General features: G+C 41.1%; 1 protein-coding gene across 1 annotated transcript in view; it reads right to left on the bottom strand.

The window, feature by feature from the left end:
- Window positions 1-16656, bottom strand: part of DNAH11 (dynein axonemal heavy chain 11) — a 326309-nt gene that overhangs the window by 88494 nt on the left and 221159 nt on the right. The window contains 5 exon segments of the mRNA XM_055085043.1: window positions 1409-1543; window positions 6997-7098; window positions 8995-9177; window positions 10080-10223; window positions 12646-12759. Of these exon segments, the coding sequence (XP_054941018.1) occupies window positions 1409-1543; window positions 6997-7098; window positions 8995-9177; window positions 10080-10223; window positions 12646-12759 (678 nt within the window).

Raw genomic sequence — 16656 nt, 5'->3', positions numbered from 1 at the left:
AAACGGAGAAGTAACAACTGACACTGCAGAAATACAAAGGATCATGTGAGATTACTACAAGCAACTATATGCCAATAAAATGGACAACCTGGAAGAAATGGACAAATTCTTAGAAAAGCACAACCTTCCAAGACTGAACCAGGAAGAAAAAGAAAATATAAACAGACCAATCACAAGCACTGAAATTGAGACTGTGATGAAAAATCTTCCAATAAACAAAAGCCCGGGACCAGATGGCTTCACAGGCGAATTCTATCAAACATCTAAAGAAGAGCTAACACCTATCCTTCTCAAACTCTTCCAAAATATAGCAGAGGGAGGAACACTCCCCAACTCATTCTATGAGGCCACCATCACCCTGATACCAAAACCAGAGAAAGATGTCACAAAAAAAGAAAACTACAGGCCAATATCACTGATGAACATAGATCCTCAACAAAATACTAGTAAATGCATTTCTAATAGTGCAGTTCTATATTTTTAGGTAGCACTTAAATAAAAAGTAACAGTTTTATTAAGATTTAATTCACATATCATGACATTCATCCTTTCAAGTATTCAACTGAGTGGTTTTTAATATATTCACAGATCTGTGCCATCATCCCTAGTAATTTTAGAATGTTTCCCTCACACAATAGAGAAACTCTATTCCCATTAGCAGTTACTCCCAAACTCTGGCCCCCTTGCCCAACCCCTGGCAACCACCAATCTACTTTCTGTCTCTATAGATTTACCTATTCTGGCCATTTACTATATACATGGAATCATAAAACATGTGGCCTTTTGTGTCTGCCTTCTTTTACTGAGCATGAAATTTCAAGGTTAATCCATGTTGCAGCATGTATCAGTAATTCAATACTTTTTATGGTCAAATACTATTCCACTGTCTGAATATATTAGACGTGGGAGAGCAAAAAGATCTGTGACTTACCGATGTCAAGGGCTATATGTTCTTCTACCACTCATGTTCAAAGAGGAGAAAGTTAATGAGATTTTAAAAATCTTTATTTAATGGAATAACTATTAACATTAGCATATCAGTCACCTGTAAAAAGATGTCAAAGAAAACCAATAAACCAAGCAGGCTTAGCTTGAAGTAATGTTTTATTGGTAGAACTCAATTGCAAATGTGTACTAAAAGATTCAGACCTCTGTTACCTAACAGCTGCCCTGAGTTTATAACAGATCTTAGGAAAACCACTGAGTCCATGGCTAGACACTGAAAAGCACACAGAATCCATCACTTATTCCTTTCGGTAAGTTAGAACTACACTATGAATGATGATTATTCCTCTCTGCTGTTGACTCCATGTTTAGTTGGCCCTTACTGACCACAAATAAAGATAAAATCCCCCAAAGCTGATTCTGAATATTTCAGTTAGAATTTTGGAAGAAAAGGATAACTTGCCTCAAGTTCCTTGACGAGTCTGTTAGCCAGTTCGATAGTTTTGCTGGTTTGGTTCACCTCTTCTTGACACCGGCCTTTCTCGGCTATTGCTTTTTCAAGTGAAGCTGTGAGTCTGCTCAGGTTTCGATCCAAATCCTAAAACAAGAGTCAAAATTAACTCGTGAGCCATTTGTAGATAAAGTACAAACATTACAATCGTCTTGACACACCTACTACCTGAAGGTAAATGAAACGAGCCTCTTTCCCTCCTTTGACCTTTGCCCCTGAGCGCACACACGTTAGGGGAGAAATGTATCAGAGCTACCAGGCAGTTTTCTCACCTTCCTCCCGCACTGGGCAGAGTGTAGACAGCGACCAGGGTGAGTGGATGTGCCCTGCTGCCTCAAGCACACCCTGCGTGCCCCGTCCCCTCTCTTGTGCCTACACCTCACCCTCCATCTTTCTTAGGGATGAAGGGCATCTTCTGGTTCTCCACCTACTGACTCTCTTTCCACTTCTCAGTGGTCTATAACTCAGGCAACAAAGAGCCCCTTTAGACCTCTGGAACCTGACCTGGCTTGGCCGACCAGATTTTCTCTTCTGGAAACTTGGGACTGAAACTCAGAGGTATGTCACTGTCTTTAGCATCGTAAGACCCAGGAAGATGTGTACATTTTGGAGGGCTTCATTTAGAGAGGGACCATCGTCCACCAGGGGCACGGGAAAGCAGGGGAAACCATTCCAGAAAACAAGAAAGAATGAAAAGATAGCCCAGTGAGAAGTCACACAGCCCTAAACACGTTCACGGCAGCTTCCCATTTCCTGGATCTCATGCCTCCTGAGACCTAGTCATACACTTTTTTACCTCAGAGTTCCATGAGTCATCCTGGTCTCCCTTTTGGCTTAAGGTTTGCTATGTGGGTTTCTATTATGTATAGCCAAAAATGCCTTGACTAAGATATCAAGTACTTAGGAGACTCCTTACTATATCATCTTGCTACCTGCAAGTTCTAACAACCCTAAGTAAGATTTATAACATTGTTTTTGTAAATACATGCAAAATTCCGAGAGACTTTAATAAGTAAACTTGTAGCACGTGCCATATTTATAATTTAGAGACTGCAGCTATTTGTCAATGACCCAATTATTATATTATTATTTAATTTATATCATTAATTAAAAAAAGAAAAAAGTATACGTCATATTTAAGGTTTAAATATGCCGAAACAGGTCAAATTTATGAGAAATGGAGGAGATATTACACATCAATGGTTAGAAGTCAGATAAAAATGAATAATACCTGGAGGTATATTTTAGGTTATTGAAAGTACTTGTGGTTTTATAAAACAGAGAAGCTCATGTAAACTCTGGTATCAGACACCCAAGTTCGTATTTGGACTCTGCTATCAGCTAAGCAGCCTCAAGGTGGGCTGTCTACTTAAGCTCTCTATGCCTCACTTTCATCAGCTAAAATATGGAAATAATGTTACCCAATTCATAGGGTTGACCTAAATATACATAGAACTGAGGTATAAACTGCTATACTGGTTCCTTTTGTAAAGTTGTGAAGGGGAGCTGGGTCTTGGGAGACCACAGGCTCTTGCACTTGTTTCTCTGCCTCCTGTGAAGAGGCATTGACAGCTCTTGTTCTGGACTATCTTCTGCAAGATGTTTGCACAGCAAATAGCCTTAGGAAACAGAGACAGTGTTTCTTTCAGGGCAGGGGACAGATCTGCTTCCTGACCAGAATACTAAAGAGATGTTTCCCTGTGGGGCAAAGGTTGGGCAGCTTTACTCGCTGCCGTCTTCATATGGGGCGTTTTCTAAGCTTGGGATTTCTCAGCTGTGACACAAACCCACTGTGAACAGCCTCAGCTGGTCCACTGTGTTTCACTCCCACGGGAAATGGCAGACAAGGGAGCTGAGGCACGCACAAGGCTCAGGCTGCTGGCCGTGCTGTGGGTAACAAAGACCTTTAGAAAAATGTTGCTAAATGTTGCTCTGCTCTCTGACCCAGGCAGCCCGTGTCTCACGTCTTCTGCCAGCATCTATGAAACTGTGGCAGGTAACCTGGCAGCCTGTGAGTAGGGTAAAATCTTGGTCCCTTCACAGTTCCTGACAGGCCCTGGAGTTTCAGGTTCTAGAAGTAAATGGAGTGAGGAAGGAGGGGCTTAGCCCGAACACCTCAGCCCACCAGACACCCTAAGAACCAGTGTTCTCCAACTTAAGTGTGCACCAGAACCACCTGGAGGGTTTGATCAAACCCAGATTCCCGGCCTCCCTGCCGGAGCTCCTCATTCATTGTGTCTGAGAGTCTGTATTTCTAACAAGTTCCCAGGCAACACTGATGCTGCCACTGGTGGAGAGAACACACTTTGAGAAGCTCTACCCTAAAGAGACCCAATTTGGACTTTTTCATGGCCATTCTTAGGCCCTGTATGTTTGAAAGACAAGATGGCCTTTCTTCCCCTCCAGCTCAGCAGTTTGTGTTTTTCTACTCAACCTTCAATATGAGGCCATCTTTTAGTCTGAAACTAGAGATAAAGACTTGAAAGAACAAAAACAAAGAGACTAATACTGGGTAACGAATGAATTTCCATCACAGCATAAATGCTGAGAGACACAGCCCTGCTTTTCTAGGTGAGACGGCAACAGGAGGCATAAGACGAGAAGGAGGGAAAGCCCATGAGGGAGGAGAAAAGAGAGGCTGAAGGAGATGAAAGCAAAGCCAGCAAAAAACATCATTTCACCTGGGCTCAAACCTTGATTTGACTGTGTACCAACAGACAGAATCTATGCAGAGTTTGTCGTTGACTTTGGCATGACCAGTCTTCATGGAGAATATTTTTTTTTTTTTTTTTTTACTTCACGGTGTAGTGTATTTCCTACAAAGGGCATTCTCTTATTATACAACCACAATATAACCATCAGAACGAGGACATAAACACTGACACATTACTACCATCTAACTGAATGTTGGAGGGAAATGCGGCCAGAGATTCTGTTGCAGTAATAACTACTCTCTGGAAATCCATTCTTGGAAGGGGGATGGAAGGGACCAATCTACATAAAGACATTGCTATTGTTACTTTGTCTTCTTTTCTCTGTGTCTGCACACTTAGTTTTGCAGCTTACTGATATAAGAACCTCTGCTTCTACTGTTGGCCTTTGAAATCAACGGAGGTGAGCAGTTCTTTTCAGCTCGTTGCAGGCTGTGTCCAAAAGATGACTAGTTCCACAACCACAGAAAGTCTTAACTTTAGAATCACACATGAGCATTCTCATCACTTTTCCATGAACATTAACTTGCTTCTAATATTTACATAAAGCCATTAATAATAGACGACAACATTTTTCTAAAGGTCTTAGTCAAGTTAACAGTGAGAGCTTTGACCAATGAATGAAGCTAAATTTAATACAATTAATATGTTTTTCCTAAATTTCTCTAAATCAGTTGTCGTCGTTGTTGACAGGAGTGGCCCCAGACATAATCAGGCCAAGTTCAAGTCCTGTTCTGTAAGAAGCTGGGCTTGGCTGCCTGGCCACTGTGAGCACCAGAGTCCAGGTGCAGTGATGGCGGATTTCACCTGCTCAGAGACCCATGGCAGGATTTCCTCCAAGATGGAAGCATCCTCCTTCAGGTCTGCCCTCAGCTCCCACTGCTCCTTATTCTTCGCACTCCTATTGGACAACCTCTCTACACACGTGATCTTCACACCAATGACTCCCAAATCTATGTTGCTGAGCCAGGCTTCTCTTTCAAACTCTAGTTCTGACCCCGAACATCTTCACTTAGGTTTTCTACACAAAGAGAGTGGGAACGAACATTTATGAAGCATCGACTGCGTACAGCACACTGAATAGCATCTCGATACACCAGAATTTATAGGTGGGAAGCAACAGAAACCATCTCCAGCTAATTCAGGCTGAAGGGAATTTCCTCAAAATGGGGGAGCTCTTCCAAGGAAGGGAAAGGCAGAGAACTACACATAGGCTCCCAGAGCTCCAGAGAGACTCGGGAATAGCAACTATTGGAAAGTTTCAACTGGACACTGTCTCTACAATGCATGAACTCTGTTTTCAGTTTTATGCTTTGGCTGATGATTCAAATTCTAGAGCCGGGGTTGGGGGTGGGGAATCAAATCGGCAAACCTTGGACCACAACAAGTCATCAGCCGTGACAGGAAAAGGTACCCTTGGTTGAAGTCCTACCTGAGTGTATCCAATGAAGAAAGATAATTCCCCAGAGATAAACCAGGCTGTTATCACCCAAAGTAGGTAGACTGGATTCTGGGAAGCCAAAAATCACAAATGCCCACCTTGAGAGTTAGCTGTTATTGTCACTATGTTACAGTTAAGCAACTGAAGCTCTGAGGATTTCCCTAAGTTGCCAGGGTTACACAGCCTTGTCACTCTGACTGCATTACTGCATGCTACCTTGTCAGGCACCTCCAACTCATCATCTCTATTCTGTACGCCTCCCCCTCCCTCTCTCTATCCTGTCAGCAGCCTTGAATCTATCTCGCCGTCTCCATTGTGGCTGCTCCTGCCTTAGCTGAGGCCCTAACAGGATCCACTGCAGTGCTTCTAACTTGTCTTTCTGCAGCTAGACCCCCTCCTTCCAGCTTCCATTCGGTCGATGAAAAGTGAGTCATTAACGTACTAAAATCTTTCCAGTGCCCAAAACTACAGGTCAGATAAAATTTAAATTCTGCAGCACGAAAGGCAGAGAAGGCTTTTGCTCACCATTACCTCCTGCGATTCCTAACCTTCCCCCAAACACCCATCTTCGGGATCTGGCCTACTAGGACTCTTCAAGTCTACCAACTGCTCCTTCCCTCTTGTTTTCATTCTTTACCAGGAATACCTTTCCTGACCTAGTTATCCTGGTGACTTGCAAGTAATTTTCACAGCTCATGTCAAGTACACCTTCATTATAAAACTTCCTCTAATTTCTCTGGGCTCTTTTTGGCACTCCTACTGCATTCTAGATATAGTCACATATGTACTTGTAACACTGGACTACAATGACTGGTTATATATTTGTAAAAATAGTCATGGTGATAATATTTGTAGTTAGTGTTTTCTAAGCGCTTACTATATGCCAGGCACCATGCGAAATTCTCAATATGAATTCATATTGATTACTAAATTCTCAATATGAACTACTGTCATTTTATCCTCACGATCCTAAGAAGTGGATGCTATTATAATACCTCCTTCACAGTTGAGAAAAAAGAGGCTCAGAGAGGTTAACTAACTTGTGCAGGGCAAAAAAGGAAATACCGGAGCCTGGATATAAACCCAGGCACTTTGGTTCCAGAATCCTTGCTTTTTCATCACTATGGGCTACACTCTTTCTACTACCAGACCATGAACGTTTCTTAAGTGCAGAAACCATCAAAGTTCCCACTTTTCCAGCTCCGTGTCCAGCATACAGCAGATAAGGAATATGTACTGAAGGAGAATATAAATGAATACGTCCATGAAAGGTCAAATTCCTTCCTGTTTGGTAGGTCTCAGAGGTGGCCCTCTCTGAAAGTGGGATCCTAAGGCGGGGAGGGGTTCCATGTCTTGGGAACTTCTTCAGCGTTAGAGTCTGCACTTACCGCCAGCTTTTTCCTGATAGCCTCTAGTTTTTCAGTAGCTGCAGCCAGTTCTAAGTTTGCTTGGGCTAATGCTTGCCGTTTGGGCTCCACATCACAGTAGACCTGAAAAGCCACGTGGGGGTTATTTCGCGAGGTAATAAAGATGGCGAAGACAAGTAATCATTCAGTCTTACATTTGCTGGAAGCTTTACAATTAAAATTTCTATGTGCCCTAGAAATTTGGTGTTTATTCTTAGCCATGGTACTACCTAATGGCAGAACAAAAATCCACATAGCCTTCCAAGTCCTGTAAGCTTTCTATTGTTTATTCATCTATTCTGGACATTAGAGTTACGAGCACTTGCATAAAATGCTATACACGTCAAATACCATTAAGATACTAAAATTAGTTTTTCATAAAATTTGGAGATAATCCTCATATCATCAGAAATTGTAGTGTACAGGAACTACAGCTGAAGGTGGGATCAGGTCTAGCCTTTAAGGTAGAAAAGCTGTGTAGAGAAATTCTCTGAACCCAGAAAGGAATGTGGGAGATGTCCTCACCCAGTATTAACCACACTTTCTTTTCTAAGTTCCTGGCCGCCTTAAACGTTATTTGAATGAGGGTTTGAGCATTTGAGTGGATCAATTATTCTCCTGTTGGGGAGAGAGAAAGGAAATTAAATTTCATTTCCTATTTTATAGCAAAATGACACAGAACACAGCCATGGTCTAGCTCTGGGCTCATCTTTTCACCTAGGGTGTGAGGCCAGCACAGCGGTCAGGTGTGTCATTACGGGGAGAGGCTGCCCATCAGCTGTGATCTGTCTGCACTCTTGCCTGATACAGGCTTCCACTAAAGAGAGGGAGAGACTGACAGGGTACTAGTCCTGTGGGTCTCCCGTGTAAAGGACATAATCCGATTTTCTGAAAATCATTATGGGAATGACACTGGCATTTCCTCAGCAATTCCATCTTTGAGTATAACACACAACCTTCCAAGACAAAAATGAGACAGTTCCTCCCAGTGGAGGGCCATGTACTGTTCCCTTTTTACACCTTGTCCTTTGCAAAGTTCTTGGGACATAACTGACGGACAAGTATTTGATAAATAAATGACTAACTAAAATGATCACCTATCTCTATACTGCCCGAAAGTACAAACCTTAGATTAGACTGTATACCATCAAAAATGCATTTGTCATTAAAACACTAAAGCCTCCAAAAGGTTATTTCCTCATCTCATTAAGATTACTGTAGCTGGTGTAAATTTTTGCTTTGAGAGCAGGGATGAGCTTTAATTAAACACGAATTTAGACTTGCAGTTGTTTCAAGTCAACAACTGAAATATTTTAACTAAATATAATTAATCTACCCAACACGCTTTTATCTAATCAAATCAAATTAATTGCTGCTATTTGATCTAAAGAAGCTACTCACTCGGGCTTCCCTGGTGGTGCAATGGTTAAGAATATGCCTGCCAAGGGAGGGGACACGGGGTCGAACCCTGGTCCGGGAAGATCCCAAATGCCACGGAGCAACTAAGCCCGTGGGCTGCAACTACTGAGCCTGCGCTCTAGAGCCCACGAGCCACAGCTACTGAGCCCGCGTGCCACAACTACTGAAGTCCGCGGGCCTAGAGCCTGTGCTCTGCAGCAAGAGAAGCCACCGCAATGAGAAGCCCATGAACCGCAATGAAGAGTAGCCCCTCTCACCGCAACTAAAGAAAGCCTGCATGCAGCAACAAAGACCCAACCCAGCCAAAAATAAAATAAATCAATTAATTAATTTTTTTAAAAAAGCTACTCACTCTACCCTAAAAAAAGACAGTTTCCAACATTTCAAATATCCTCCTGTAGAGAATTCTGTTTAATCTGACACTTTCATGTCTCATTCTTAGAACTTTACCTTATTCAGATAATATTAAATTATTTTACATTTTTTGCTGGCCTAGAAATTAATATATGTACGGCCCTTCCTGAATAACACCCGTAAACCATCTGATCACAACTGATGTACCTCATAGAACTTAATGATGTTGATGACCCAGGCACAGAGACCAGCTGCTGCAAAAGATTTGGTCCGAATCAGGTTTGGGTTGAACTCTGGGTCTTTCAAATACTGTTCATTCACCACTTTTAGACAGTTCTCTGGAATGTGCTCTTTGTCATAGTTAATTAACGCCTGCAAAAAATCATCCACCTGTAAGGCAAAAAGACTTATTGCAATGAGCCATTTGGGCTGCAGAGAAAATTCCAAGATCAAAAGTTAAAATCAGCCTTTAGGACTCACACTACAAAGGCAAAATTGGCAAGCTCCATTTATCCCACTGTTTGACTTTTTCAGTCTTTAGAGTATAAAGTTAGAATTAGCAATGGACACTTTTAAAATCCCTTCTATCCCAGGGTAAAATATTCAGTCCCTGCACAGGAGGCATTCACATTTTGAAGAAAAGAAAGGCAGAAAAGAAAAACACATACCCCCAAATCCCTTTGCTTCACCTTCTTGTACATTAATAACATTTTTCCAGCATAAGAAATCCATGTAATTTTCTCCCTCCTACACTTAATTGCTTTCATAATTTTGAAAATAATTAGCAACCTTCCAACGGCTGCTGGTGTTGACTCAGGTGTGCTACAACCCTATGCTAATCTCCAACTTGGCAAACAAAAATTCTAAGTCTAGAGAACATACAGCAGATTACACTTAGCTACTATGAAGATGATTTTTTTTTAACAGCTGGGAATTTTATAGCTTTCCTCTTTCTCCTCAAATTGTATGTTTTTTAAAAGATTTATTTTTTTGAAGTATAGTTGATTTACAATGTTGTGTTAATCTCTGCTGAACAGCAAAGTGACTCAGTTATAGATATATATACATTCTTTTCGTATTCTTTTCCATTTTGCTTTATCACAGGACATGGAATATAGTTCCCTGTGCTATACAGTAGGACTTTGTGGTTTATCCATTCTATATATATAATAGTTCTTATCTGCTAATCCCAAACTCCCAGTCCATCCTTCCCCCACCCCTGTTGTCAAGTGTAACCACAGAACTGAACAGAGAAATTGTCAGGATTTTCATGTTGCCGGGCTGCCTGATACCTTTCCCATGAAAACTTTAGCTGCTTTCCAACTCCGGTCTTTTGGCACTCTGCCCCGGGGAGCCAGAAGGACCATCACGGCTGCAGTAACGTTGGTAACTGCATTTGGAGGGTTGGGAAAGGCTTTCAGCTCAGTGAGATTGACCTGAAGAAAAGCACACACACTCTCAAGACCAGGAGAGGTCTGGTTTCTCAAGACCAGCTGTTAGGTCATCAAGCTGGTCTTCAGTGGCTGGTCTTTTCCACCCTCTCCTTTTCATACCAGTCTTGGTTGGGCAGTTTGTGCCGCCCACCCGGGGGTCCCACCACCGTGGAACTCCAGGAGGTTCAGTTCTTGCTGGGCGCTTTTCTGGTACTTCAGAAACATCACTGCCCTTTCTGGCTTCCAAGTAAATTTATCTGCCTGATCTGCCAGTCCTGCAGAGCCCTGCACACTGAGTCCAGGGAATTTCATAAACATATAGGTTTTAAGGTATTTATGGATCTATCCCACCTATGGAATATATTTGCCTTTTAACCAGGCCCTCCCAGAAACAAGAGTCCCTTAGTTCAGAGTCTCTTAGTTTTGTTTTTCTGCTTTACATGCACAAAAAACATCTTCTATTACACTATAATGACTATCAACTGGGAAGATGCCCGCATAGGCTGAACCTCCTTTCTGCGTTCCTCCTTAACCTCTGCAGGTCAGAATCTTGATTTACTCAACAGATGGTATTAATGGGATAAATCACCAGTATCAGGACAAATACTTTGGAGCAAGAATTAGTATCTATAAGAAGTATATGTAGGTTCATGATACATGTTTTTTTAAAAAGGATTTCCTGTGAAATTTCCTGAGCTATATTATACACTCTTGTTTATAAAACCTCATCAAATGTTGAACCTGATTCTCCTCCATTACCATAAACTGGCTATTTATTTGGGAAATGACTGCAAAGAACAGAAAGGGTGTGAAAATAAGAGCAAAAGCAAAACCTTAAAATATGCTAATGCTAATTGAGAGCTGGGTAACCAAGATTCTTTCATCATTTATAAATATACTGAGCTTTACCTTTAAGTGATATTAATTTATTTTGACTGAGTAAATAATAATATCTTCAGAGGAAAAGTTGCCAGTGCAAAGCACAAAGAAGAAAATAAACATTCTAGCGCTCAGAAAGAGGAAAACACAAAATTCCATTACTCCGAGATAATCAGTTACTATTATTCTTTTTTCCCAATTTTTTTCCTATGCACAAACATATTCTTATAAAAAAAAGTTACACTAAATCCTGTTTTATAATCTGCTTTATTCACTTAATACATCATGAACATTTTGTTGCTAGCTAAGATTCAACAATATAATTTTAATGGCAGCAGGATATTTGAATGCAGAATAATCAATCTTCCATCATGGTATATTTATGTTCTTTTAAATTGTTCAGCTTTATGGTAATACTACAAGAAACATCCATGAAGATGATCATTCTCTGTTCACAGTCAAAATTACTTCCTTCAAAAGAATACTCAGAGGGGCTTCCCTGGTGGCGCAGTGGTTGAGAGTCTGCCTGCCGATGCAAGAGCAGTGAAAGTCTGGATCCTTTCCTCTTTGAAGCTGAAGTTAAGCTCCTCAGGCCTAGTAATGCCCTAGGATTCACCCCAGAGGCCTAGCAGAGCCCAGGGGCAAGACCAGCCGTAGGCTCTTAGAATGACATTGCCCATGATTCCATCTCTCCTGGGACCATCACAGATTATTTTCTCTTATGGGAATTCGAATGATCAGTGAGGTTTTGCTAATTACGTGAAGCCAGGAAAAACGGTGTAGGTCAAACCTAGGTGTCTTTGATTCCAGCCTGTTGTTCTTTTCCTGAGGGTCTCTCATTAATACTATTTTTTTATACCCAGAGGAAATAGAGAATCCCTCACTTGGTTCTTAAAGTAACACATAATATGAATCACTGGATTTGGGCCGAATCCAATTGCTAACTATAGAACTGCCTTTCACAAGAGTATAAACTGCATGGCATTGGAAGTATTCAAAAGGAGACCGCTTGTTGGAGTGAAGAAGGACAAACTTCCGGATGGGAAAGGAAGGTCAACTAGAATGATGACCTCAAATATCTGTTTCAACTGTAACTTTTTTTTTTTTTTTTTTTTTTTGTGGTATGCGGGCCTTCCCCTGTTCTGGCCTCTCCCGTTGCGGAGCACAGGCTCCGGACGCGCAGGCCCAGCGGCCATGGCTCACGGGCCCAGCCGCTCCGCGGCACGTGGGATCCTCCCAGACCGGGGCGCGAACCCGGTTCCCCTGCATCGGCAGGCGGACGCGCAACCACTGCGCCACCAGGGAAGCCCCAAAACTCATTGTTTGAGAGGCCCTGGGGGGAAGACCTGGAAGCAGAAATCACAGGAGCAGTCAGTCTTATCTGTGAAAAGAGGGAGGCCCCGCAACTGTAACATTTAATGGGACTTTCTTTCCTTTTTCAAAAACTCTTTGGTTGCATGAATTTCCCCCTTAGTTCAGTTATTCAAACTCTAATAACCTCCAAATATTATTTTGAGGAAACCCTGAGCCAAGGAATCATCCTTACCCTGTTGAGTGTATGGAGAGCAGCTGTCGCGGCCACCAGCGCGGGCTCAGCCTTCAGTAAGTCAGCCTCACACTCCTTCTGTTTCTGGGACACTTCAGTCTGAATAGCTGTCACCTAATCAAAGAGGAAAAACACAGAAACCCACATACACAAATTATCATCTCAGATATCTCTATTGAAAAATGCAGGCTGCCTCAGAGGCACTGTTCAATGATTCGTCTGTATTTGAACAGGGGAGGAATTTGTTGTAGAGACTAACTTCCCTTCAGGCACAGTGTATACACAAAGCTTTGCACACACACAAAACACACAACACAAATGGAATCAAATATCAAAATGCTCCAAGACAGGCTCTATCTTAATTACAAGGTGCCATTAATAATAAATGCAAGATTAAGCAATTCCTCTGCTCTTCAGTTTTCTTTTTCAGCAAGTCCTGAATAAGTGAAAATCCAAGCTGGCTCAGTAACCTAGACCACAAAATATTTTTCCTAAAATTCTCTAATTTTTCCTTACATTTAGCTTGCCTACATTACCTGATAACTCACATTTACATTACCTAAAGGCCATGTTAACTAATTTTTAAGAATAAATGTGAAGCTTTTTTTGTTCAACTGTCTAGAAGATATTGTTCTATCCCGTGCATGCTTAATCACAGAAAAAGTTTTTATGAAGACTAATTCTTGGTTTCTCTAAGGACCTGGTAAGAAACTACAGCTGCAACAAACCAGGTCTGTCTTTGGCAATGGGACCATGATGTTTGCTGCCCGCTCTACTGTTGAGGGTCCAGGGACACTATTCACATGCCAAAGAGGGTCTTGCATTAGCCCCCTGGCATGAACACATATAATACGCACATAGGGAAGCCATGTTGGTAAACTCAAACCAAGCCAAAATGAGAACCTTTGGGGTTTCTATCCTCCTCCCTTTAGAACACTGATAGAACTTGAATGTCCAGGAAGAATAAAATGTTTGTCCTCAGCAGAAATGTGACTTTCAAAGCTGTGGCGCTGGCCACTAGGATCCAGTCAGCATATGGGATGGTTGCTGATGTGATGGGGATTGTGAATGATCAAGTGTGAACAAAAGTGCATTTGTTCAGATGTGTTTGGACTGAACAGGTTTAAAATTGTAACCATAAACGTAAACACTGCTCACAACAAATTTTGTTGTCTACCACAGCTTTATTAGCCGTAATTACCCTTCTCCTGATTAACTGTTATTTTGCTATGTACTGCACCTTTCGTGAACATAATTGGTCCATGGTAGATATGTGACCTCTGGCCAATACTTACGGGCTATGGTTAACATCTGTAAGGAAACTCTGCATGCTTATGGAGAACTGCTCTAAAACCACAATCCTCAAAACTGCCAGGAATGGACCATGAAAACTCTAAGGATACTATTATACATTTTCAACGTGCTGGAGAATACTGCTACGGATGAAACAGAGACTGTATTTGAGTGAGTTATTACCTCAGGCTTATTTATTTTCCTTAAGGATATACTAAATCTACACATGCTGTTTGTGACCATTTGTAATAACATCATTTTAAACTGGACTCAGGATCATAGTTTTTTAATACTTCGAAGAAACCTGAGAGAGTATTTCTTCTAAATGCTATTTCTATGAGACTGGGGGGTCATAGAGTCTTCTCCCTCTAACTCCTTTACTGTTAATGGAGTATTATTCCTTTGGGTAATTTTGATCAGCAGAGCAATCTAGAACACTTAAGAACTAAAACCCCACAAATGCAAATGAAAATAATACTCTAGGTTGGTCAACTGATTTCTTATTCCCACAGCCCCTCTCACCCTAACTGCAACTACACTAGAGTTGTGAAAATGCTTTGTATCTCAGGGACTTGGGAAGCCTCACTGGGCAATTTCCTCTGCCCTCTCCCACACCAAACAAGGTTCCTGGGGACTGGTTAGTGAGGCCCAACCTGGAGAAGGTGGAAGAGCTACACAGATGGCTTAGAGTATGTGCTTTCCCTCTACCATCGTCCGTTAAAGCAGATTTGGAGACAGTCCCATTCTTGGGTACACTGGAATTTTTCTGCCCTCTACTAGTCAAAAGCTTCTTACAGATGGTTCATGAAATTTAGTGGCGGTCACAAGAGGATAAAGTCACAATAACTGCTTGTTATGGGCTGAACTGTGTCCATTCAAAATTCTCAGGTTGAAGCCTTAACCACAGGACCTCTGAATGTGATCGTATTTACAGAGAGGGCCTTTAAAGAGATGATTAAATTAAAACAAGCCTGTTAGGGTGGGGCTTAATCTAACCTGACTAACGTCCTTATAAGAGGAGGAAATCTGGTTACACACAAGAGTTGGCAGGGGTGTGTGCACAGAGGGAATGGCATATGAGGACACAGAGAGAAGATGGCTGTCTGCAAGCCCAGTGGAGGGAGGCCTCTGGAGAAACCAAATCTGCCAACACCCTGACCTTGGACTTCCAGACTCCAGAACACTGAGAAAATAAATTTCTGTTGTTTAACCCTCCCAGTCCCTGATATTTTGTTATGGCAGCCTTAGCTAACAAGTACATGGCTCTCGCCCGTCTTTAAGAAATTCCTGATGGTCCTCCAAAATTCAGCCCCACCCATCTTTAGAAAAGAAACATTAAAAAACTGAATATCATTCAAAATCAGGGTGGATGTCCACCTTTTGAAGAGATTATATGAGCTCTCCAATTTGGAAGGCACTTTCACTCATGAGGATTACTATTCAACAAAGAAAGCAGTTTGAGAGGGATCAGAGGATCCTTAGAATTGGGAGCTGGTAAGTGAAACAAAGATGGAAGATCTAGTTTTCACAAGCTTAATGGTACTTCTGTTACTTGAAGTCACTGCTGGCAATGCCCATGATTTGAATAGCCCTCGATGATTTTATAAACTTGAAGCAACAATTTCAACCAGCTTCTCTACATGGGTTGTCAAGATGCACAGCAAGGCAGCCTCTAAACCCCAATATTTGTTTAGCCATATTAAATGTGGCAACGTACTTTCGTTACCTTTTAATTACTTCTTATGTATTAAATCTTGAAACCCCAATTTCATGGAATCACAGAGACCACATACACACTTTTTTAATAACCACACAGAATCTAGCACATTGATGAACATATGACCAATGTGAGCCCATAGCACATACTTGGTCTTGATTAATTCCTTGACTCTACATACTTTAATTACAAAGAGATTCTCCTTCCATGACCACCAACTTAAGAGTTCTTTCCACCATAACATCATTTGACTTTCATCATAGCCCTATAGCTAACCCCAAATACCTTGTCTATCAACATGTCACTTGTCTCCTGTCTTTCCCATTACAATGTAAGCTACGTGCAGGCACCTTGCATATCATATACATATATCCTCAAGAACCTAGAAAAGTGCCAGGCCAAAAATAGGTGCTCAGACAATATTTGTTATTTATAACTAAATTAAGCTTCATGGATAAAATGAAAAATATTTTAAGTATTATTTTTATTTCTTGGTATGGATTAGATATACAAAATACTATGTGTCCTTTCCATGTTTGGAGAACTTCATGAAACAACCCGTCAGATGAGTTCTAATTTGCTAAAACATTTTTCCCCCTTTGTGAGGATAATTTTGCCTTAGAAATTCACATGCAAAAATGTGAAAAGTCCTCCAGAGTACTTGTCATATTTTAAGATCTGTAGAGATGGGTTATGGTATAGTAATTATTGGAGTATCACAAATTTGTGTAATGCCTGAAAAACATCCCCTGGGTGTAATTAGCTTATGATAATCACACCATGTGTGAGACCTAATTACTTAATATAAAAATATACTTTTAAGGATATCTTCCACTTATCTGAAACTCAATGGAAATATTTATTACCAGAATTAGGAATTATATGTCTCTTGGCCATGTCAAACATGCCTTATCTTTAACTTCAAAAATAAATTTAAAAAAAATCATTTATTTAGCATTTTGACTTTCAATATGCTTTTTTTTTTTTTTTTTTTTTTTTTT

This window comes from Physeter macrocephalus, chromosome 5 (genome assembly GCF_002837175.3).
Source record: "Physeter macrocephalus isolate SW-GA chromosome 5, ASM283717v5, whole genome shotgun sequence".
NCBI classification, from domain to species: Eukaryota; Metazoa; Chordata; class Mammalia; order Artiodactyla; family Physeteridae; genus Physeter; species Physeter macrocephalus.
Note: the sequence above shows the minus strand (reverse complement) of the source record. Positions and strands in the feature narration are given on the sequence as shown.